The sequence below is a fragment of the Crocodylus siamensis genome, chromosome 10 (assembly GCF_052110815.1).
Source record: "Crocodylus siamensis isolate JL-2025a chromosome 10, ASM5211081v1, whole genome shotgun sequence".
Lineage (NCBI taxonomy): Eukaryota > Metazoa > Chordata > Crocodylia > Crocodylidae > Crocodylus > Crocodylus siamensis.
The window spans coordinates 20,529,070-20,553,510 of NC_143404.1; the positions used below are offsets into that span (position 1 = coordinate 20,529,070).

General features: G+C 42.0%; 1 protein-coding gene across 3 annotated transcripts; it reads right to left on the bottom strand.

Moving 5' to 3' along the window:
- Nucleotides 1–1,017: 1,017 nt before the first annotated feature.
- On the bottom strand, nucleotides 1,018–24,392 carry PWWP2A (PWWP domain containing 2A). Of its 3 annotated transcripts, none has more exons than XM_090020699.1 (3): nucleotides 23,462–24,392; nucleotides 15,318–15,425; nucleotides 1,018–4,948 (listed from the first exon to the last, which is right to left on the bottom strand). In XM_090020699.1, the coding sequence occupies exons 1-3, from the start codon at nucleotides 24,247–24,249 to the stop codon at nucleotides 3,253–3,255; spliced, it is 2,592 nt and encodes an 863-aa protein (XP_089876825.1). In that variant the 5' UTR covers nucleotides 24,250–24,392; the 3' UTR covers nucleotides 1,018–3,252. The 3 variants fall into 3 exon arrangements, with proteins under 3 accessions (XP_089876825.1, XP_089876827.1, XP_089876826.1); XM_090020701.1 differs by lacking the exon at nucleotides 15,318–15,425 and adding an exon at nucleotides 19,137–19,232; XM_090020700.1 differs by lacking the exon at nucleotides 15,318–15,425 and having other exon boundaries at nucleotides 1,027–4,948.
- Nucleotides 24,393–24,441: the final 49 nt, after the last annotated feature.

Consider the following 24,441-nt stretch of genomic DNA (forward strand, 5'->3'; position numbering starts at 1 on the left):
TAACAGTTGCACAGTTTAATTATACAGATGCTATCACACTGGCACTGTAAAAACAGTCATTAACAGACTAAACTAGATTTAGAGACAACTGAAAGTGAACTTAAAACTATGGGTATTGCAGAATTGGTGCTCATGCTCAATCATTCTTGGGATCAGATAGGCATACTTAATTTCTTGCAATTGCAGAGCAGCAAGCACCGGAATAGCCTCAAATATTCCACCACTCAAATATTCCAACCGTAGCCCTCACGGATAGGGTAATTAGGTATGAAGTACAGATACAGCCAACTATCCAGTTACAGTTTGCATTTATTCCCAACATTTGTTTCACCACTAACTGCACTCAATCTTAAAACAAATAAGCTACTCAAGACTACTTTTCCATGATTTCCTGTCATGTATAGATTTTGAATTATGCCTAAAGCAGGTACTTTTGACTACGAATATAAATGTCATGTGAAAGTTTCTTGTATAGTCTATCGTCAAAGTTCTGGGACCAAATACTAATTAAGAGAACCTGAATTATGTTTCTTCTTCTGTGCGAATGCTGTCTATGTTACAGAAAGGAATCCAGTAAAGAATGTGCCAGGATGACCAGTCATTGGGTACTAAACACACCCTGTAAATTCCTGCAAACTTAAAATTGGGGACTTAACTTTCTTTCCCATCTCACCAATGAAAATCTGAGGAAACTCACTGCAAATTTATTCTAGAACTATACTCTCTACTCCTACACCATGAAGTGTTAAAAACTTCCATATCTTTTAAAATGGCATGATAACTTAAAATATTTTACCTCAAATCTTTGGCTTGAAAACCTAACTAAACAGTTTTTAAAATGCGTGGTCAATTCATTTTGAACTGCTAAACCTGAACAGATAGCCATCAATCTGCTCTAAGCATAAAGAAATATTTCAAAAACCATATTGCATGGATTTTTGGCTTCAGAAAGTAGCCTGCTTTAACAACAAAATAAGTCTTTTTTTTTTTTTGCTGAAATACAGTAATTGTTTCTGTTTGCAGGAAAGAATACATAAGAGTGAAACAGGATTTCACATAATAAAAATTTGTGTGTTTATTACATTCAAAAAGCATTGACTGTTTTTTCTTGGAAGTTGTTTAATTCTCCAAAAACAAACAAAAACCACCCTAGTAGAGTTGGAAGCTTAATTAGACCTAACACAAAAGATTAATCGTAAGTTCCTCAGGAAATCTGAGCAAAAAAAAAAAAAGAGTTTGGACCAGTGTGTGTTTAACACACTAGATATTCAAGAGTTGTGTGAACATAACCTAAACAGGTTGGAAAAAAAACCTCAGCATTTTAGAAACAAACTGACTTGGTTAATAGCATGCAGGAATATAACTGAATCATCTATAAAAAAAACTCTACTACAATAAACATTGAGGATTTTTACTGATAAAATCCTTTACATTGTGCTTTAAGTTACAGTTAAATTAAATTGTTGGTATTAAATTTGTGTTTCTCATCAGGTTTGCCTATATGGCCAACAATAGAAAAACTTGGGAGGGATGAGGAATGAAGGCAGCCAAATTCTTCGCAAGACAGTGCAAAGCTGGAAGAGGATGGGGAAAAAAAAAAAAGACAGTAATTCCAGTGGTCACAAATGGACCAAGAAAGGAAAACACAAAATCAGCTGCATGAAAATGCCCAACACTGAGCAGCAGACATGCAAGAAGTAAGGTAACAGTGGAGAGGGGATTGATTAGCTTTTGACAGACGGAGGGCGGGGGGGAATAAAATGTTGATTGAAAACACTACCCCACTGTATAAGTGATCATTTTTTTGTTTTTACTTAAATATATGGAAGAGAATTTACTTCAGGGATAATTAATTTGTAAAGCTTTACCTAGGGCAGAAAGCCCTTTACAGAGCTAGTTTTGGGGAAAAGTGAACAGATGAATGTTTAGTTTCAAAATTAGAAGTATACACCAACTGTGTTTTACAGCAAGCAATAAATCTCTCTCTTAAAAGTGCTGAATGAGAAAGGATATTTTACATTTTAAAGGATGCCTTCTATATATTGTGCACATAGAAAATACTCTAAACATCCTGAATTTTCAAAGCTTTTTGAGAAACACACACAAATAATTCAGATTTAGTCAATTTTATTTACAGTTTTTTTACATTTCAGAGCATTACACAATTACATATTCTCATTTTCTGACCTGCAAACAGATACCTTAAACGGAAATATTTAAAAAAATGAAGTTAGATACATCCAAAATGCAACAATTACACATCTGACAATTCACAAAGTGTAATTTACTAGGACGTATCCTAAGAATTTAGGAACCACCAGTCAGGAGAAAATCTGACCAATTTCAGCAATCAATTTATTTACACATTCAAACAAAGCCTCTCTTGATTTAAACTCCCAGGCAAGAGGCCTGGAAGATTTCTTCAGTGGAAGAAAGACAGGAAGTTATAGTTCACACCTATGCAGCATTAACAGCCCTTGATCCCAAATACCGAACAACTTTTTAGCTTTGTCTTTGAGCAACAGGCATCCCTTCGGCTTGTCTGACCCTGAAGTGTCATACTTGTGCCCGTGTGCATAGAAAGACTGAGTGTTTGAAAGAGTGGTCACTAAGACAAGATCCCATTTAATCTGGTCTTTAAACTATGTTGAAACTGTTTCAGGAGAGTAACTAAATAGCTTTCTAGGATGTATTTAAACAAGCCAACATGGTTGGGACTAGACATTTTTACAAGTGTTGTAAATGCACTTTGGCCCCATTCACACTGGCGAGCCCAACTGTCTTAGAAGCTATTTGAAGTTTAAAGACGATTCAGAGAGGGCTTAAGTTTCTGCACTTCCCCTGGTGGGCCACTGAGATCACAGCTATTACTTCCATCCCTTATGTTTACCCTTTGCCATGTAGTAACTAAGTACGTACTGGGTAGAAACTACTAAAAAATTCCCTGCAAATAAATTGCCTTTCAGCTGAGGCTATGGCTCCTATGCACGGGGTGTTAAGGAATTTTTAATTAAAAAAGATTCTTACTTGAAAAATACTGAAGTTCTCACTTTAGCCTAATTTCAATTGCATGTTCAATTCATTTAGTAGTTTAACTTTCAAGAAACTGCTACAAATGGAACAATTTTAGTATAAAAAGAGCAGTCAACTGAGTGCAACTTCTTGAATTGGCCAAGACCTTCATAGTAGTTCTCTAACTAGGCTATAAATTTGTGGAGCCTCCAACTTTCTTGCCTACCTTACTTTCCACGTTCACGTTTCAAACTGTGTCAGCAGGGCCCGAACTTCGGGAGTCAGCTGCTTAGCAGCCTTGGCTGCCTCTGTGATAGCCTTGCGGTAAAGGCCCTTTCTCTTCTTATTAAAGCGCGACTGAAAGTTTTCTAAAAAGGGGGATAGTTGTGAAAGAGCAAGAAAAGATGTTGTTGGGGACCCAAACCACGAAATACGGGCCTCCTGTCGAACTAAAAGGCCATTATCTTTCCGGCTCACAGTTATAGTAAGAATACGGGCTGGCCACCAAGGGAAGCCATAAATCTTGGCCCAAACAATGTCCCCTACACATATGGTCCTGCCATCTGGTGTGACACATTTAGAGACGTTTTTGGAAAAAACTTTCATTTTCAAGGAATTACCAAGCTTTTTCTCTTCCTTTGAAGAGGAGGAGGAGGAAGAGGAGGAGGAGGAGGAAGGTGCATGCATGCTGCCTGGAGGAAAATCAAAGCTTTCAGTAGAACTACACTCAGAGTTGGTGGATTTCAAATCATCTGTACTATCACTACTACAAACTGATGCACTGGAAGAGTCAGATTTCTTTTGATTAAGGGTCATGTAAACCGTTATATTGCTTTTGCTGCCTCTCTTGCCCAATGTCTGGTGTTCATCCTGATCAACAGTTACATGCACTTCACTTGTGTCCTGAACCTCACTGCTGGCCTCTTCAGGGCCTTTTGAGGGGCTCTGGTTTTCTGAAGGGGCCTCACCTGCTGAGCGGGTGGAGGAGCAACGAGACTGGGGCTTAGTTGCCATCTTGCCACTCCGTATTTTCTCAAGTCCTGTCTTGAGGGAAGAGTCATTTTCTTCATTCCGGTACCTTTGTGGCTTTAAACGCAATCGAGGTGGAAGGGACCCTGAGCTGGTGTTCTGAAGACGCCGTGTGAAATGGACCTTTGAATGCGTGTTTTTGGAAGAGGAAGTTGCACTCTGTTTTTTTTGTGCCTTCTCTTTGGCCATTTTCAAAACTTCTCGAGCTTTTGCATGATCCATATTTTTGCTCTGGAGAACTTTTTTAGTATTTAACTGCGCTTTTGAAGTATTTGCTTGAGAAGAAACTTTAACAACTCTGCTTCTGCTATGGGCAATATTTGAAACTTTGACCACAGCATTCCTTCTCTGGCTTTCGTTTTGGCTTTTTCCATCCACTTTATGGTCAGTCTTAAGTTTTTTATTCACAGTAGTTACACTCTCGTTTCTTCGCTTTTTATTATCATCATATTTTGAAGCGTCACTTGCATTGCCACCTTTCTTAATTTCTTTTTTTTCTGCAACAACACTGTTTTTACATTTGTCACACAAGACCTGCCTGGGTCGTAGTTTGATAGCATTCATAATAGAAGTGGGTTCCTCCCTGTACATTTTCCGCTTGGGCCGCTTAATTTTTCGGGGTGGAGGCTGAGGTATTGATTGGTTATACGTGTCCCTGATAAACAAAGGAGGGGGATATGGCGCTCCCTCATGAAAGAGAGGGGGTGGTTTAGAAGTCCATAAGCTTTTAGCTAGGCTAGGTTCTGATGGCTGAATGGGAGAAGAATCATCAGGGACTGCACCATTGGCTTCACACTTCACCTGCGTCTCATCTTGGAATGGTTTACTTTGGAGCTGCATGGCTTCAGGTTTATCTTTGTATTCCCTTTTAGGAAATATGGTCACAGGGATTCCATGGGGTCCAAACCTTAAAAAAAAAAACAAACGAAAAATAAGTGTTTTTTAAAACTACATTAAATGATTTTATTTAAATGTCTATGCCAATGGATTCCCATTTCTGAGATACTAATTTTAGTTCCGTTTAGAGTTCAAGAACAATTTCTCTCTTTCCAAACAACCCTTCAGTCCTAACTCAAGGTTTTGACAAAAGGACTTTTAACTACAGCCAGTGGAGCACACAGAGCAGACTTTAGACTCATAGGCAAATTTCTACCAATTGTATCACTTTCTACAGTAGTAGCAAATGTAAAGTTTTGGCAGGTATCTACAAACATACTACAGTAATCTAGCCTTGACAGCTCACTAAAGAAAACAAGACCTATACCATAGGGACTGCAAGCTGAAGACACAGAAGTGTTTCTTTCCACTTCCCCAAATCAACATGAAACCTGATTTGGGGTAGTCTAAAAAAGGGCAATAAACACCCCATTAGATTTCACACAGTTCCTACAAGTATTTTACAAAATACAAAAATATTGGCCAACTTGTTTTGGTTCCATTACGGGAGATTCATTATATATAATACTATCACCAGATCCCAATGGATTAAAAAAAAACCTGTAAGCTATAATAAGTTTCATTTTATGACAACTGCTATCTGATCCATTATAACTAGAGACGGGATATCAAGCAAGCTTGTGGCTTCCCTAATAAAAATATAGGCTAAATTCAGACTTCAAAAAGGCCCTAGAGGAAGTGCTCCAACTTACTGTGTTTTACTCAAAGCACTACAAGTTTGAGCAGGAGCCAACCTAACAGATGTTCACTGTTCAGTGGTGGGGGCTCACAGTCTGGCCTCACTGGGGGCGCTCCTGCATGCCTCCCAGGAGGCTGCCAGAACAGCCCATCTCCCCAGCCCTGCCCACCCCCTCCCCCCCAGCTGGCAATTGGCAGCAGCAGCTGGGGTGGGGAAGGAACTGAACCCCTTCCCAGCCCCTCCTTGGGCACAGCTGGCTACAGGCTCTGAGAGGGTGGGGAGTGGGGTTCATGGGGGATGAGAGCCAGTAGCTTCAGTGCACCATGAGCCAGCCAGGACTCCTACAGGAAAAGGGCTCTGGGGTCTGTTTCCACAGCAGCCCTGGCTTGGCAGTGGCATACCACATCCCTGTTGAGAGAGACAGACTCCAGACTCCTTGCCCTCTACAGCATGCCCTCCCCCGAGCTGGGCTGTGGGGACAGAAACCCCCCTTCTCCCCTTTCCCCTGCCAGGCTGTGTGGGGCTGTCACTGACTCAGATCAGTGAAAGAGTATGGGGGGAGGGGGGTGCTCCAGCAGAGCAAATGAGCTCTGCCCAAGGCGGGAGTGCAGCCCTGAGCCAAGCCACCTGGGACTGCAGTCACTGCACTCTATGTTAACCCTTGATGGGATCTAACACAGACATTGATAACGTGCACTAACAGAAAGCACTTTAGTTACACATTCATTCTGGGTTAACTTGGAGCAGAATCTGCCATTTTTAAAGCGCTGTATGTGCCAATGACATCTGTTCTGTTACTGATGTTTGTTTCTGCATGCTTAAAGCACGTTAAGTGCAACGTCTGTACTTAGCCATAGTTATTACATATCTAGCCTTACCTCTCCTGTACAACAATCACCATGCCCCAAGTTACCTTTTTTCCCCAGCTAGCACTAGTCAAGTTTCAAGATTTCTGCTGTCCTGTTTGGGAGTTTATGTAAGAGACCCATCATAACTGCCTCAATTCCAATCAAACAACAGGGGAGACCTTGCAAGACTAGTACAACATAGGCTCAACTTTGGTGGAGCAACACACTTCTGTTGTGACTACCAGTATCAGCAGGCACATTAACATGGTCCTGCAATGTGCTCCAAAACGAAAGCCATGCTATCTTTTGACAAAACATTAAACCTGCCTTTCTTTTACCAAGTGGGTGAAGTGGTGATTTAGTTCACAACCACTATTATTCTTGCCAGTCTCCAGAGACACCTGATGTTTGTATGGTTACACCTTAAATAATCTTAAACACTGGTAATATATTTAACTTGTCCATACTGCAGCCAGGGATAACTTGAGTTTTGCCCATCTCCATCCACAAAGTTATGGTAGACGGTGCTCTAGACTCAAGTCTGGTCTGTCACGGTGTAGGTTGAAGCTCAGGTGCTGCTGACCCTCCAGCTTATAATGCAGCAAGAATGCAGAAGCTAATAGGTCAATGCCAATTTGATCATTCTGTAAATAAAACACTTTTTGTATGCCTTTTGCTACCTGATCACTCACTCAGCGGAGTAACTTAAATACATAACTAAATTAACTTTTGCAATGAAGACAATACTATATACAAACAAGCATCTGACACAAGGCATCAACTGCATCAGCTGTACCATTCTAACTGCTTGCATTGCAGCATCCCTTACATTGTTACCAGATGCAAGTATGCTGGACGCTTGTATATTTTTTTTGCACCTTTGCAAGGAGCATTTTAAAACAGACACCTACATTCCACCTTCCAATTTTCGCTGATTTATTATTATTCAGGTTACTGTTTGTGTTAGAAGAATCTTTATGCCAGCCCCCACATTAGTGTTTACTGATTCCCTTTGTGCATCTGTTAAAACTAGGTAATGAACAAGAAAACCTTAAGAAACAACACCCCCAAACTCATACAGTCCTTTACTCATCAAGCTGCAATGCATACATTACATACTAGTACCAAAAAAAAAAAAAAAAAAAAATAGCAACTAGCTAAATCTACAGAGTTGTTTCCACAAAAGTACTGAAAGGAAATATCTGACAACTTAACAGACCAGATACTGACAGTCATACCTGTTGCCTATTCACCAACTATTGTTCCATTGAAATCTTTCAGCTGTGGAAGAAGGAGTTATGCATTAACCAGCTTATGTCATTAGTCAGCAACATTTTGGGGTGACAGGCCGGAATGGCCCATCCTAGTTGCACTGCTTCTACCTGCTGCCCAGCAGTAAGTTAAGGCAACACAAGAAAGCTCACTGCCACCTAGACATCCAGCTGCTTGGCCACAGCACAATGCAGTGTACAAAAAAGCTCCTCCACCAAACCCAGTGGCTCTGTGGGCTGTAGGCTGCTTAAGGATTATAGTACACTTCTATGCATGCTGTTAGGTTGTCTCCCCTTTGCTATGAAGTAACCCCATCCCACTGAAATTCAGTTCAGAATGCTTTGTCTATTTAACATAGAAAATTTAGATCATCCTCCATCAGCAGAGTTCTTGTAAATCACACCACTCTGGTATACTAAAAAGGCTTCAGTGAATTCAAAGAATCAGAGACACAAGTACACCTGGCATAAATACAAAATAAATTCATTTTTATAATGCTGACCTTTTAACTGCTTCAACGTCGCAAAGTTCCACTAAGTGGCAAATAAAATAGTTGTGTTAACAGTCTAAAGACTATCTGAATTACACAGCCACTCGAGGCTTACAGATAAGTTTCACCCAAAATCAAGTTCTGAGATATGCTCCAGTATTAGTCAACAATCATTAAGTTTACAATACATAAAAAAACCCAGAAGTTTTACTATATCATTACTGCTACAAAGAAGCTTTAGTTTCTTCCATGCTGGTAAAGTCTGTGTCCATCTTTTCATCAGTTGGATGGAGGTAACAAATATTTGGAAAATGTTACATACTTAATAGTCTAATGAGTAAAACTACTGGCTTAAAATGCTATCATGTACAAGGGCCTTGTGATTTAAAGGGATAAGACATGTATTCCCCACCACCCTACCAAAAAGAAACAAGTCAAATGTCTGCCTGAGCCAAACAGCCCATCATGCAAGCATAGTAACAGTATTCCAGTTTCTATGGTCAACCACGCAAAGCAGTGATATGACCAGCATCATATCCAGCCACTGACACCCTTACCTGAAACAACCTGGTACCTACCCATTTAAAGCTAGGTTGCAGGGGGAGTCATTGACATAAGTTTAGAGTAGGGGGCTGAATTAATTTATCGAGAATTATAGGAAACCTCTTCTGCCACTGCCATATGCTCTCTCCTACCCTGTATTTCTTCCACATATCCCAAGTTTCCCCCACACTTACTTTTCTAAACTTTCCCCATCAAATCTTCCCTCCCCCAACTGTGTCTGCAAACCCAATCCATCCACCCCTTCATACAGGTTTCTGTTACATTTCAGTCCCAAATAATAAGAGTAAACCAAGAAGGATCATTCTCTCAACGGGCAAAATATGGCAAAGTAACCATTTACTTCTCTTCTACCCCATTCCTGGATACAGGGTCCACATTTTTCTACCTCCACATCAGTTTATTGACGTTTATATATAGCTGTTCCCTCAACAGGGACAAAACACAAGTCATTTTTCTTGACAGGTATGACAATGTTTTGTCAATGTGATGGCGGGTCACTATTAACAATGGTGCCCCACTCCCTTCACTAATGGGGTGGGGAGGGGGAAGGAGAATGAATGAGTTTAGAAAGTACCTATGCTTTGTCAGATTGTAAGACTAAATAGCCTTTTCTACCATAAATGTGCATTTAAAAAGTCTTTGGAGCAGTGGTTCTTAACTTTTTTAGACTCAAGTTTCCCCCTACATCAAACTCAAGGCACCCCTCTGAAATTGCCAGTTCTTAATTTATACTTGCCTTTTGGCTTTGTTGCTACAGAAAAATAGAGTAATTATTCTGTTGCAAAGAACCCAGAAAGACCATCACAGGTCAGAATGTTTTTGACACTATGGATTCCCGTCTGAAACTCTGGGTTGATCTTAGAATCACGTGTAGGTGTTTGCACACAACAGTGCTATTTTTATGAAGCACCCTGCAGCACTTATGGCATCCTGGTTAAGACGCATAATTTTGAAGCAGAAGTCTTCCTACATATGCAATTCTAGGTGCAGCCACGTTGAGAACCTCTCCACTAGCTGGTTGTGGTGGTCTGTGTTTCCGCTTAGTGATTTGCTTTAAACAGACACTAAATGCACTGTATGCACATCCAAATGCTCACTTAAATCCCAGCGTATTAAGAGAGTTCAGTCAAATTTATACAGATGCGAAACAAGAATACCACAGACAGTTGAACCTTTGACAGTTCATAACAAATAAGCTTACCGTCAAATTCCAGATGGACTGTTCCTCTTTCAACAAGCTCAGACAAGTCACAAAGCTTAATTTAAGATCAACTGTAAGTTTGATAACCAGGCTCATATTTTAGCCACTAAGGGATGAATTTATTTTAACTAGTACAAAACTAAAATGCAACTTGTGACAAATTCAGTTACCCGACTAAAGTGATTCTTTTACCCTGTTCTAGGCATAAAAGTGCCTCCATTATAGAGCAGGATTGCCCTCTGAAGATGCATGGGTATCTCCCTATTCCTGTAACGGCTGCACTTATGCTCCCAGAACAGATGAAGAGAATCGCATTTACATTGCAGTTGTATATCTGAGATGGTCCCAAGCTGCACTGTGGTCAACTAGGTAAAGTAGAACTCTATTCAAGAGGAAGTAGAAGCTATTTCCCATTAATCTGTAATTACTGGCTCCTAAATGTACTTAAAAATACGGCATGGTTTCAAGAGTAGAGTCAATCTTGTGTAAGTCAACCCCACATTTTGAGGCTCAATTTTAGGGAAAAAAACAGCTCCCCCTATCCCTCCCCCATATTGACTGTACTTACAGATTAAGTCCTCAAATGGCTACTGCCAAAAACAAATCACTACAGTCCAGTAACCAGGGGGTCTGAACACTGGCTGACTTTATATAAATCAAGTACAATTTTTATGGGTTGGGGTGGGGAAAACAACAACATAAGTCAGAAGAAGTCTGAGCAATGATCCTGAGATGCATCTACAGGTATGATGATTCACTTTTTAGACTGGAAGCTTTTTACAGGCTGCGCTTTCTTAAATGGCAAGAAAGCATAGTAGGTGGTGGATGGTACAAAAAAACACAAGCAGACATGAATGCTAGGTTGTTCTAATCCCCCTCCCTCCACGCCACCTCAACATTTCGTGAAAATGAAGAAACCATGGGACTGTTCCAAGGAAGAATGTAAATAGATGACACTTAAAATAGGCTCTAAATCTGGCATGTCATGTCTACTAGCAAATCTTTCAGACATGTTTTAAGTTGTGGGGGAGTTTTTATTTCAAAAAGTAGTGCTTTGAATGCATGCAAATTGTTGTAAAAAATCAAGTGCAAACTATGAGTTGATATTTTCCAGTGTGCCCTGAATAGATTCAGGGTCTGCCTCAAATACAAGAGTTGAGAACCACTGCTCCAATGCAAAGCTTAAGCAGCCAAGATTTAGCCCCGTGAGAATTAAAAGATGATCTTCCAAAGAGTGTTCAGGGACACCACCTGCGCTTCTTCCCACTGCTGGAGGTTCACAGGCTTCTTACTTGGGCACTGCTCGATAGTAGTGGGCTCCCTTCCAACTTCTGTATCTTCCTGTGGCCTGTTTAAACTTGCTGTTTATCAGGCATCCAACAACATTTTCAAGCCATATAACAGGGTAAGAAAGAAAATGTTAAGAAATAACAGAAGATGTGGTAGGAAGGGCTGGGAGGAGAAAATATTTAGGAAAGTATCAGAGGGTAAAGGGGTAGGTGAGAACAGTAAGAAAGCATCAAATAATTTAGAATATGGAATCTCCTCTATTACAGGAAGCAGAAAAAAGGCAGGAATTGAATGGTAAATGCAAGAGAAACAGTAAGGTATTTAGCAAGATATTTGGTAAGAATTAAAGCTTTTATTATAGTGTGTTATGTCAAGTCCCACCTCTAACTCCTTAGGCACCCAGAGTCCTAAACCTTGAAAAGAGATTTTGGTCAAGTTCTAGTAATAGAAATTTCCATTATGTAAACCAGAGCATTTAAAAAAATATTTAAAACCATGCGTTTTGAGAGTTTCTGAATGTGTACAGCTTCCAAAAGCAAGCATTTGGCTTAACTGCTAGTATAGCTATACTAGAAAAGGCCACCATGAAACATTTAAGGCAGAATAGACAATACTGCTCAAATGGATGATAAATTAGTCAGTCACCTTTATTAACTTACATTCACAACAGGAATGTTGGATGGCATACAGCCTACAAAACCAGAAGGTCCAAAATAGGACATTTTAAAGGAAACTAGACCAAATCATGCAATTTCAACTCAGTCTAAACATCGAATCTGTGGTGAGTCTAAAGTTCACTGTATGCAACTAAGAAGACTATACACCTAATGAAAGATCCAAGAAAAAACATCCTGTATAGGGAGAATGAGTCTCAGCTAACATTACTTTTGATGAGACAATGCCATCCTTTAATGCTACGAACACATTTTATGATCTACTGAATATTAAAAACTATTTATTTTTTGGTGTATGGTTATAACTCGAGACAACCACTGCAAGCTACAGCCCTACCCAAAATCTTCATCTACAGGACTGCAAAGCTCTTGTGCTAGAACCTCTTGTTACTGAGTTATCTTTAGCACAAAACTAGGAAAACCAGAGCAAAAAGGTCAACTGGCTGTGGAAGCGGGGCTCCAGGCCTAGAATAATTCATAACAACATCAAATGTGGTTGCCCAAAATAATCCATTTGTCTTTTGCCAAAAGGCAACCTGCTCAAGGAGGAAGGGGGGGTGATTTTTTTTTTCTTGCCAGCTCAGTGCAACCTACTCTGGGATTTTCAGGAGATAACCAGGTTTTGTCACTACTTTGTGCCAAGCAAAATCTATCCCTTGCTTCAGTAATGTGTGTAGCTGAAGGCATTATCCCACTTGATATTTCATAGTAATAAAATGCTGCATTTAAACAAGACTTTGATATATCAGTCAGAGGTTACTCTAGGCTTGCTTTATAGACTAGGAACATGAGTTTTAATGCTAACACAGCTTTTAAATAGTTAGATTCAGAGATAGAAGCGTATGGCCAGATTATCAAAAACATAATAAAGAACAGATTTAAGCTTTTCCTGAGAGGTGCAGTATGATGATTCACACATCATGGGGGCTTTTTTCCCTTATTTCAAAAGTCTACTTGAACTGAATTGGCTAGCTAGAACACCAGTTTCTATAGGAGGGAGCACACAAGGAAGTAATATAGCTAGCACGAGGGACAGCCACCGTTGACTCTCCAGTCTGAATAAAGAGGTATCTATCTGCAACTGCACTGACAGGAAGCAGCCTTCAAGATGTCTAGAGTAGGGTTCAAACTCAAGGTCATGTCTCTGGAGCTGTAGGAAGAGGTCTTACTCATTTTGCCGTGCCTCAGCTTCTGCCCTCTCACGTGGCACAACTAAGGAACATGGGGATTAATTGGTATGTATTTAGCTTAGTTTTCCAATTAATATTTCTAACATTAACAAATCATGGTACATTTATTAGTTTTTGAAGCAATCCCTGGTCTGAGACTTTACCATTTTAAGTCTTGCCAATTACGACTGAACGTATGTTTAGAGCTTGACATGTGGTCTTCTGTAATGGGGCATCAACTACAGTCAGTCATTAGCAGTTAAGGATGTCAGTGAAGTTAGAAGCTTTTTATTTCTATGGGAATAGAAGTTAATAAAAAAAAAAACCAAACCCCTCAACTACTCCAAATGGGATAAGAGTGAAGTGTTGCACACCCCTTTCACTCCCCACCCAAACAGTGTTAGCTGGCTGTGTAGACTGAAACTAAACAAGGGGGAGTATAGATAGGGAAGAGCTATTACAAGTAGTGGTTATAAGCCTATTTAGGATTTACTCCTAGTGTTCTTGAAACTAAACACATGCACATAAACAACACATAATGGTCTGGAGGTTTGTTTTAACGGGCAGGATTTTTTTATGTAGTCCACAAGTGCAAAAAAGGATGGTCAGAAAGAAAGAAACAAACAAACAAGCAAGAGGCTTGTCTAAGCTATCACCATCTTCTCTAAAGAAAAGCCAACTCAGCTTTAAACATGAGACCTCCTCTTCTTGGGTCTCAAAGACATTTATAACTTGATGTGGACCATATGATTTGTATGAGAATGAATGTCCACTAATAGTTATTGCAGGAGGTTAGTATTTCAGGTGTTAACTCACATTTGATTTGTGTATCTTCATTTACAAAATAAGATCATTGAACTCTGCTCTATTACTACTACATTATAGGTGATCTTTGGTTCAAGAACGTTTCATGTGCAGTATCAGTTTTAGGTGATATGCTATACTGCGTATTCTTTTTATGTTTCTTTAGAAGTTAATAATCTGCTCTCATTTGGCTTAACTATGTATTGTACTGGCTGTATAAGCACCTTTGACTGTTTCATGCATCATCGATTTGAATTTGGTGCTTTAGTTTGTATTTAAAGGAATTATACAAGTAATAATGCTCCAATTATGTTGTTTACATGCACAACAGTATTCCAGGACTATTCAGAATGAACTATACTGGAAATCAGGTTATACAACTACTTCACACTAATAACAGTATTAAAAATATTAATTCAGAATACACATCATTACTATTCTGTTTAGTGCAAAATGTATGTTATGTCTATCTATTTTCTAAACATCCATCAGACCACTTAGAAGGCAGGCACAAGAGTCAGATAATTTTCTCAGTAATTTATTCATAACCTGAGTACCACAGCACCAGAATAAGCTATACAGGAAATGTAGTACTTTGTTTAGTCTATGTAGTACTTTGTCCGAATCACTGCACTAGCCTTCGGCTAAGCAGCCTCGTCTGTAGAAGCAGCATTTTTTGTGGAGAGGTAGATCTCTCTCATCTCACAGCTGAAACACTGTGGCAGGATCCTCCAATTAAGGATGCTCAATGAAGACTATGTTGGACTAACAGACCCAACATATGAACAGAATAGGCCAGGGCTGATATTAATATATCATAATCAGAATAAGTCTTTATTTGGACTGTTCATTTCTGAGCCCATGAACCTCCTTCAACTAATGTAAAGATTTCTACTGTTATATTCCAATAGTATTTGAATGTATTCAGATATATCCTGAGCCAAAAATAATTTTCTAGTGCATTTTGAAAAGCATGTTTGTTTGGGGTTTTTTCCCCCAATGTAAATGAAGTTGTCAGAACAATCTCCTGCAGCTGCTTGTACCTAGTGCCCCTGAGGAATGGATAAGTCACTTTTCTATTGCATCATTCCTACCCATAGAAGACCATGTGGATATGGTGCTACAACAAGCTCATTAACCACCCAGAAGCCAACAGAAAATAAAACACAGCTAGAAGCTGTTACCACTTTAAATGTCCACCCCTGGAGAAGGAGTTCCAGCTCTAAAATGGACAGGAGCCATGACATCATAATCTCATGAGCTCCACTGCAGTCAGGAAATCAGGGCATGTCTGAAACACTTAAGACAATACAGAGACGAATAACTACCCTTGGAAAGGTCTGAAGGAAGGCTCTAGGGAAGGTAGCTTCTCCCGTCTCCATCTGAAAAAGTTAAAGGACGCTCCTTGTAAAACTTTCTGCTGCTTCACTGTAGGTCTGAGTAACAGATTATAAACAAAGATACATAAATGAATTGCAAGTTTCTAACAGGTTTGTATTTTCAATCTGTACTAAATACAGTCATTTTGCTTCAGCATAGACACAGTGTGAGAGCCATTTTATCTAGAGGTGTTTCTAGATCAGTTTTGTTTAGTTCCTGAAACACTCAAATGGATACTACAATGTTCAACAAAAAACAGTCCTAATTAAAGCTGGTAGTTTAAAATCACCATCTATAAATACAATGCAATAAAAGAAGAGAATGCTAAAACGTAATATTTTTATTTCAGTATTAGTGTCAACTCTAAGTCTTTTTAAGTGTTAACTTAGCATGAGACTCATCATGCTTCTTAAAAAACCCCATCTGCCTCTATGCTCCACGCTCCCTCAAGGAAATGAAGCTAAACTATCTTCAATAAACATGTTCTGCCTCCTGACAACATAGGATGCGAGCACCATCTTTGCTAAGAGAAGCCCTCAGCCATAGTCCTACTGAGAACAAAAGAAAACCAACCATTTTGAAAAAAGGGCAGCTTGTGGCACACGTCGGAGAATGCCAAGAAGCTTTTGCCAAGAAAGTTCACATCGTTATGTTTCTTTCCTTAAACCAACAGAGGACTTTGGCCACTTTTTCATTCTCTTCAGACTCCTACTTTACTGACAAAGGATCTGTTTGGACAGTATGTATATATACCATAAGGTTTTCCCAGTATCAGTAACAAAACTAAATTTTGCAACAAGTCTTATTCATCAGCTCTAAAGTAGAAACTTTACATAAAGGACATAAATATTTTTTTTTCCAAGTGGAGTCTATATTTTCCAAAAGTAAGTCTTGTACACAGTCTGCATTACTCTATTACAATGGAATATTAGCATGATAAGTTTCTTAAACTGAGTCTTATCTTGAAAGTGAACTTAACTAAGAAAGCACTCATCCATACTTGGAAGTGACAATACAGGGGGACAATAGGCTTCACTTCTTATAAAAAGGTTGAATCCCCACTTTTAACTGCAACACTTAAGTATACCAGAAAGAAACCATAATTGATGCCTCTGTAATTAGGTCCACTGCAGTAGCATCAAGGAGGAAAAGGCAGATGTTAGAGAAGTTCGTCACAAAATAGATATCTGTTCCATGAACAGCAAGTGATCCTGTCTGACTTTTTCATAAATCCAGGGAACTATGCATGTCCATGCTTCTTATTCCCAAAAGACAGAGTGAATCTTAGGGATATCTTGCAGATTGGGCAGAGAAGGAAAGGGAAAAACAAATAAACAAGCAAGCTACAGAATTAGAATCGGGGCAGAAATTTCTTCCATTTTCCCTCCTGCTGAATAGTGACTTTGTAAAACCTCAGTTATTTAATATTTAAAAAGTGATATTAACTTATACTATAGTTCCTTCAAACAGACGAGACCATATTGAAGAATCTGACCATCAATCCACCTCTATTTTTAATTTTATAACTTACTGGGTTTTTTTGAGTGAATAAAAAGAAAATGGTAGTAGCCAACTGACACTGTCCATTAAGAGTGACCTTTAAAAATTATCACCAGGGATCCTGGCTTTCTCCGATTAAAAAAAAAAACCAAAAAAAACAAAACCCAATTTTCAGTTTAAAAGAGTAACCTAAAATCCAATTTTTTCCATGATGAAAATGAAGTGTCACTAATACAGAGATTTATATATAGTGGTATTTCATTTTGATCACCAAAAAAGTGTGGATTTTGGGTTACTTTTTTTAAACTGAAAATTGGGGGGTTTTTTTCCCCCCCGATTATCACCCTTAATCTTTCCACTTTAAGAACACCCCACACCCTCTTTCTTCCACCTTTTTCTTTGGATTTCCTTAAAAAGGATTTGTCTGTTTCACTCTGAAGCTCAGTGCATCAACACCAGGCTGCCAGGTCTGGGTCACAAATGCTCAATTAGAATGCTGATATTTTAAACAATTTAAAAACACACGTGTTTCTTGAATTAAACTTCAGACTAGCTTAGTTGTAATGGCTTTCAAACCTTACTGGACTGCAGAAGCTCTTACAGTAGTGGGAGCAATACACCATTCTAACAGGCTAAGAGAAAGCTAGTTTTGCAACTATGGCGTTACAAAACTTAGTCACTGAGGATTAATTAAATTCATTACGTTACAATTGACAATGCTGGTTTGAAAGTCATTCTAGTTCAGAAATAAAAACTTAACTAGACAGAGCTTCCAAACAATATCCAGGACTGCGGAAGATTAATGCTTTCACTCTTTAGATTCCGATACCAAAGGAACTTCTTACTTCCAGGTCTTGTAATTGTTCTCTGAAGTACTCTGTTAGTACAGAATTTAAAGAGGGAGGCTCCATACTTCAGATTTGTGATTTTTAAGAACCTACCAGGGCTAGAAACCAAAGCTTCACCAAATGATAGACAGGCCAGGAACTCTAGTCTCAAATGTGCAAGAAAATAGAATTCAAGACTGAAACTTATGGCATGTACCTGGGATTTTGGGGAAGGGGGAGAAGAGCAAGGGGGGCAGCAGGGAGGGGGAGCGAAACTAGCATAGGACTGTCAAGACCCAGGTCAGTATATCTTTCACTAGATGCAGTGTTCTTAAAAAAAAAAAAAAAAGCATTTTCTAATGTCTCCCATGACTTAAAGCAATGTGCTCCCCAGGCACTTCCCTATTGTCTGCTTCTTCCAGGTGCAACGTGAGCCTTGCAGCAGTTCTGAGCCACCAGATGGCATTAACTTATCACATACCGACAAAATTGTATGCAACTTCTAATACGTGTGCACCGATAAAGATTTTCTTGGCCGATACCAACAGCTGATTATTAACCAGTCATATTGGCCGATACCGATCCAATAAACTGATTTACAGGAATGCAGCCAGGCAGTGTGGAGAGCCTTGCCCTGCAGCTAGGTCTGTGGAGGGGAAATGACATGGGGGAGGGGGCAGAGGCCCCCACAGTGAGGAAGAGAGTGGAGCAGGGGCTGGGGTGCTGCCCAGCTACAGTGATGAATGGGACCTGGGGCAAGGAATGGGACAGAGGTGTGGGAGGCTCATCTTGGGGATCAGTATACCAGCTCTTAAAAATGGTGGTGGGGGTGCTTCAACTAAGCTTGTCAAATGAGCTTTAGTTCATGCGCCACTGCCACCATTTTTAAATGGGGGCATGCTTTTAAATGGAGCAGAGCCAAGTGGGGTGAACAATCCACATCTGCCCTCACTGTGGACTCTGGGCTCTCCACCCTGCTGCCTTTGCCCCAGGTGCTCTGCATCCACCACCAGCCCCCTGCTCATCCATCAGTGGGAGGCACAACTAGATGCCACCACCACTGCTGGGCAGACAGGGGCACATGGCCAACACAGAGGCCGCAGGACCAAAGGTCTCTAGGAGTGAAGAGCCCCAAGCCCACAGTGGGCAGCCCGCATCTACCCGGGCACAAATCTGGGAGACGCATGCCCCTCCCCCTATGCCTCCCCCAGGGCAGCAGCAGGGAGGTACCTCCCCTTCCAGTTCCCCACCCACCTGTGCCCCCTGAATGAACCCCCCACAGCTCTGTCCTACTCCCTGCCCAAGGTCCCATTTGCTGCCCTGGCCGAGCAGCGCCCCAGCCTCAACCCCTGCCCCATGCCCTGCCTCACCATGGTGGCCTCAATCTACCTCCCCTCCCCGCCCCCCCCCCCCCACATGCCTTCCCCTCCACAGAGTTACCTGCAGGATGCAGCTCTCCATGCTGCCTGGCTGCATTCCTGGCCACATGCATTGATACAGCTGTGCGCATGCACGCAGCGTCTGGGGGCCCCCCAGCTAGAAGGCATATATATTTATCGGTGACGTTACTGGCTACACTGGCCAAAAAAAGACAATAGCTGATAATATTAACTTTCCTTTTATTGGTGCCAAGCTAATATGGCACCAATATATTAATGGACCTCTACTTCCTAAGCATGGCATCTTATCATTAACTCAGGCACATCCAGTTGATAATTTACCTGCCATTTTACAAGTGGTATGCATTAGTATAACTGAAGTTTTACACATTTCACTAAGTCCATTTACTCTGGGCAGTTAGTTTCCTTGTTCTGATGCTGACTGCACTTCACATCTCATGCACTAGCAAAACTTCACCACTTTTGCATTGCACTGAAGAGCCCTCATGCCTGACCTTCCCTCTGACCATTCAAGAGGACAAGAAAATAATGATGTTAAAAATGAAGAGCAGACAAGCATTTTAACAGAAAAACAAGCAAAAGGAAAGTGAGCCCTAGTGTGATGTTCTTGAATTGGCCCACTTGAACATTAGCAGAGATTCAAAAATATTTTTTCTTAAAAATTTAAACCAGGCTATGGATACAAAGTTTCTACTAGTTAGGCCACTGGCCTGGAATTTCAAAGATCAGGGCTCCATCTCCCAGCCCAGCATCAGACTTCTTACTGGGCTGTTTTGTATATCATATCACCAGTTATAACAGCATACACAGTACTACTTTACCTCCCAAGGATGTTGTGTAGATAAAATCCAGTAATAAACAAGACATTTGTATTATATTGATGAGCAGGGATCCTGGTTCTCTCAGATTAAAAAAAAAAATCCAGTTTTGGGGTTTAAAAAAGTAACTCAAAAACCACATTTTTCCATGATCAAAGTGAAGCACCACTTTTCTTTCTTGTTCATTTTAATAATGGAAAAGTGTGGATTTTGGGTTATTTTAGCCCAAAAATTGGGGTTTGTTTTTTGGTTTTTTTCTTAAATGAGGAGCATAAACAGTAGGTACACACACTATTTAGAGTAGAATACAGAATCAGATTTTGTTTTTTTAAGCTTGTCAGTCTTAACTAAGTTCCTTCAAGTTCCAGTATGGACATCACATGGATCTGCTGAAACAAATACAAAAGCTAGCACAGCAGAAAGATGTAGAAGCAGCTTTCAGAGAAACACTTAAAGGCATGTTGGTTGTTCTTTCATCCCATATTACAGGAGTGACAAAGCATTCAACCTAAGAAGGGCAATAAGCCTGGCTGCAGTATTTTTTTTAAAAGCACACATTAATCCTTCAAACTCTCTGCAATACATTAATAAGGCAAATAGCACCCTCATTGCCTTTTGCCAAAAATTGAAGTCTATCAATGTTCACAATGCAGGACAGAAAGTTTTCCTCCAGTGTAGTTTATGCAAGGTATTAGCACCTGTAACCAATGCTGCTGATAGTCTTTTAAAATGCTACACCAATCTATCCTGCTCTAAAACTCATCCAAATTTCATAGCTAAGTTTAAGAATCTAAAAAAGTAACAAGCTGTAGGAAGCAGCCACATTTGCACTGAGAATGTTTATATAAACTTTCCCACATATCTTGATGAACAGGTTAGAGGCAGATTTAGCTTTGGGAGCCTCTCTCAAGGGAATTCCCACAGTTTCAAGATAATCCATGCTTGTTAGGGTTTTGGTTGGTTCTCCCTTTTCCCCTCTGGGACAATTATTAGGAGTGCTGCATGGAAGGCAACTCTCAGTAAACAAGAGTTCCACAGAAGAGAGGAAAGTTTATTAAAATGTATACAACTTTTGACTAAATCATGCTATCTTTTATGGATAAGAGCAATGGGGAAAATATAGGCATACATAAATACATACACTGTTCAAGTACAACAGTCCTCTGAAAAGACAAGAACTGCCTAAATGCAGGAACAGGCCATCTCTACACCTTAAGATCTACACAAGTCAATGCAACAATATTACCTTTTATCTGTAATGTAGGCATTTTCTAACATTTAAACAAGCTCTTGGTGCCTTCCTAGAGTTTACTTACCATTCCTTTCCTCTGGGTGTGAGCCCAGGCCTTCACTCACTCACTCTCTCACATTCAAGTGTCACTACCCAGATACTTGAGAGCTGGTACCTTAGTAAGCCAAATTCTTACTCCCTAATGCCTCCAAAACTAGCTGATTTTACAGGAGTCCAAGCAATGACTCCCAAGGCAAGGGGGAGCCCTCCATAGTTTGGGATTTGTATCAAGAGAAGCAAGACAAAAAGGCAGTATCATCTCCTCAAAAGCTTACATGCAGATAATGCAATGCTTGGTTGTACTTAATGCAATGGTTGGTTGTACTACCTGTTCCAGTTTCTCTGCAATGAGAATCCCCCTCTACTTTCAAATAAAGTTCACAGGGCAATCTAGGAAGCATGCCTCAACTGAGAGCACAACGCAAGGGAACAAAGGAGGGGCCCCTCCTAGTTTGCAGAGCCACTTCCACATGCAGGGCCATGTGCTTCACAGGGATATTCAACTGAAGGATCCTCAGTGATGCACAGGGAATCCCATCACACTGCTGTGAGGGGACAAATAAGACATAATTTTGTAGGAGGAGAAAGAGTCAGGATTTTCCTTACTCATACATACAGAATCCAGAGTCATTTAAAGGCAAGTGCTGTCACCCACATAGCACAAAGGACTGAACTGAGTGAGAAAGAGAGATTCTGAGGGTCTGGACTTCAGACCTACAAAAGAAAAAGACATGATTGAACATCCCCTTCACCTGCTTGAGGAGGTTTGTTTCATTTTTTTTTAAGTTACTTTATACCAAGTGTGCATATTTGCAGATCACCTTCAAAGCAAATTAAAATGAAAATGTAGGTACATCCCTTTCAACTGCTATACAGTTAAGCTAAGAATTGCAGAACTCACTCCTGTGACTTCCCCTCTCCCCCCCAGATGTTGCTAACTTGTTCATGGAATTTATATTTAGGGTCTTTAAATACCTTGTTCCAAAAGAGAATGAAGAAAGCCAGGCTCAGGGTAAGACTAAAGAAAGGGAGGTAGTGTGACTTTAAGGAGCACTAAAAATCCTCAGATTACAAAATTACAGAACAGGTGTCAATTTACACCTTCTAACTTAAAAGACAATTTCAAAAAGTTATTTACTTACATCACTACAACTTTGAAGATTAAAGCTTAAGAATGTTTTTAGTTTTGTCATTCAAGGTTTATGCTGTATACTTTCTGCATGTCACTCAGTTTAAGACAATAAGAAAGTCTCATCAGTTTCATACACTTCCAGGATGCTGAAATCTTTAAAAATGCAACCACTGAAGGGCATGGAGTATATCCCTAAGTATTTTCCAAAAAATTTCCCTGCTGTTGCTCCTAGAAGGATGTGCAAGTCTCCTACAGGTAAAAGCTTTTGGAAACTGAGCTATCAAAAAAATATACGCACAATTTTTCCTCCTCAGGCCCACATTTACTTTATGGTGGACAACAGTCTCTTGAAAGAAAAAGACTGTTTCCTAAGTGTAATTAAGAGCCACTCCCCATACACTAAACACAAGGAGCAATTAGTACTAGTAATCACACTTTAGGGCTGCAATAGCCTCCACTCCAAAAGAGAATGTGCTTTCAGCAGCGACTATGAAGTAGCCCGGGCAACACAAGCTGCTATTTAGACGCCAGCCAACTCCGGGTCTGAACATCCCAGATCTGGGCAGGCTCAGATAGAGCTCTACAGCTCCAGGTCCCTCCTGCCAGCAGGGAGGGACAGCCAAGGCCCAAGATGAATCCCAAATGAGTTGGAGGGATCGCCCATGTGCTCTTCTTCTTCCTGTCTCCTCTTCTCCCATTCCCACCAGGCTAGTCATTTTGTCAGCACAGAACTGGGGGGAAGGGAGGGCACAAGCCTGGATCAGCTTCGATGCTGCTAGAAGGAGGAGGACCACCCAGCCCAAGGCCACAGCATAAGGCAGTAGCGGCCACTTGGCATCAGGGCATTGTGTCCAAGGGAAACGACCCGCAAGGCCCCCCTCGGCCCGGGGGCGAGACACGGACCGGCCCCCGACACGGGCAGGGAATAAGGAGCGGGGAAGAGGAAGCGTTTCTTCCCTTCAGGCCACAGAGAGGAGGAAGCCCAGGGATGTCAGCCGCCTGCCTCCCATTCCCGCGGGGCTGGGCGTGCCCCGGGCCGGACCCCAGACTTGGCCTCCCCGCGGGAAGGAAAGTGGCCGGCGGTTAGCACGGGGCGGGGGGTCCGCGACCTCCCTCCCTCTCACCTTTTGGAGAGGTCCATGAGGACCCCCGAGAAGAGCTTCTCTCCCAGGCGGAACGAGACCACGAGCGCGTCCTCGATGATGTGATCCAGAGTGACCCGCACCTCCGAGCCGGGCAGCAGCAGCGGCGGCGCCGCCCCCTCCGCCTCCCCCACGGCCGGGGCCGCGGGCACGGGGGGCTCCGGCTGCTCGGCGGCGGCAGCAGCGGCAGCAGCATCCGGCTCCTCCTCCTCCGGCCGGCGCGGCTCCTCCCCGGGTTCGGGCTGGGGCTGGGGCTGGGGCTCGGGCGCGGCCGGCGGGCAGGGCTGCGGCGGCTCCGCGGGCAGGCGCGGGTGCCCAGCAGGCGGCGGGCAGGGCTGCGGCTCCTCGTCGCGCTCGGCCCGGGGCGAGCCCCGCTCGGCCGGCGGCTCCGTCCTCTCCGCTGCCGTCCCCGCCGGGCTGCGGGCCAGGTGCACCGGCGGTGGCGGCGGCTGCTCGGCCTCCCCCGGCGCAGGCTTCCCGCCCTCGGCCTCCTCCCCGTCGGCCACCGCCGACTCCACGGCCTCGGAGGCGGCGGGGAGCGGGTCCGCGCCGGCCTCGCTGCCCGGGATCGGCTCCATCTCGGGATCGGCCTCGCCGGCTCCCCCGTCACCCGGCACCGCTGCAGTCGCTGCCGCCTCCGCAGCCACGGCCGCCATTTTCTTTGCTGCTTCGCCGCCGCCTCCCTCCAGCAGAGGGATCGATAACCGCGGCCTCCTCCACCCGCCTGGGAGGGCAGGGCCCACCCCCCTCGCTCGTCGCTGGGCCACCATTGGCGACGGCGGCGCGTTTCTCTCTTTCTACTGGCGGGCGGAGACGTCCGTCAAGACCAGCGGCAACTTCTTATTGGCTGGCGCAGGCTTCATTCATTCCGGAGTCGGGAAGAGGAAGGAGGGGTGGAGCTTAAGGCTTCACACGCCGCGAAAGACCGGGGGGCGGGCCTTCGAGGCAAATATGCCTTTCCA

Bases quoted from the DNA above. Each gene is read 5' to 3' on its own strand.
- PWWP2A (XM_090020699.1), bottom strand. From the start codon at position 24,249: ATGGTGGCCCAGCGACGAGCGAGGGGGGTGGGCCCTGCCCTCCCAGGC. The intron at 15,426-23,461 runs GTGAGAGGGAGG...TCTGTTACTCAG, and splicing joins CTCATGGACCTCTCCAAAAG to ACCTACAGTGAAGCAGCAGA. The intron at 4,949-15,317 runs GTAGTTATTCGT...TTTTTTTTTAAG, and splicing joins TCCTTCAGACCTTTCCAAGG to GTTTGGACCCCATGGAATCC.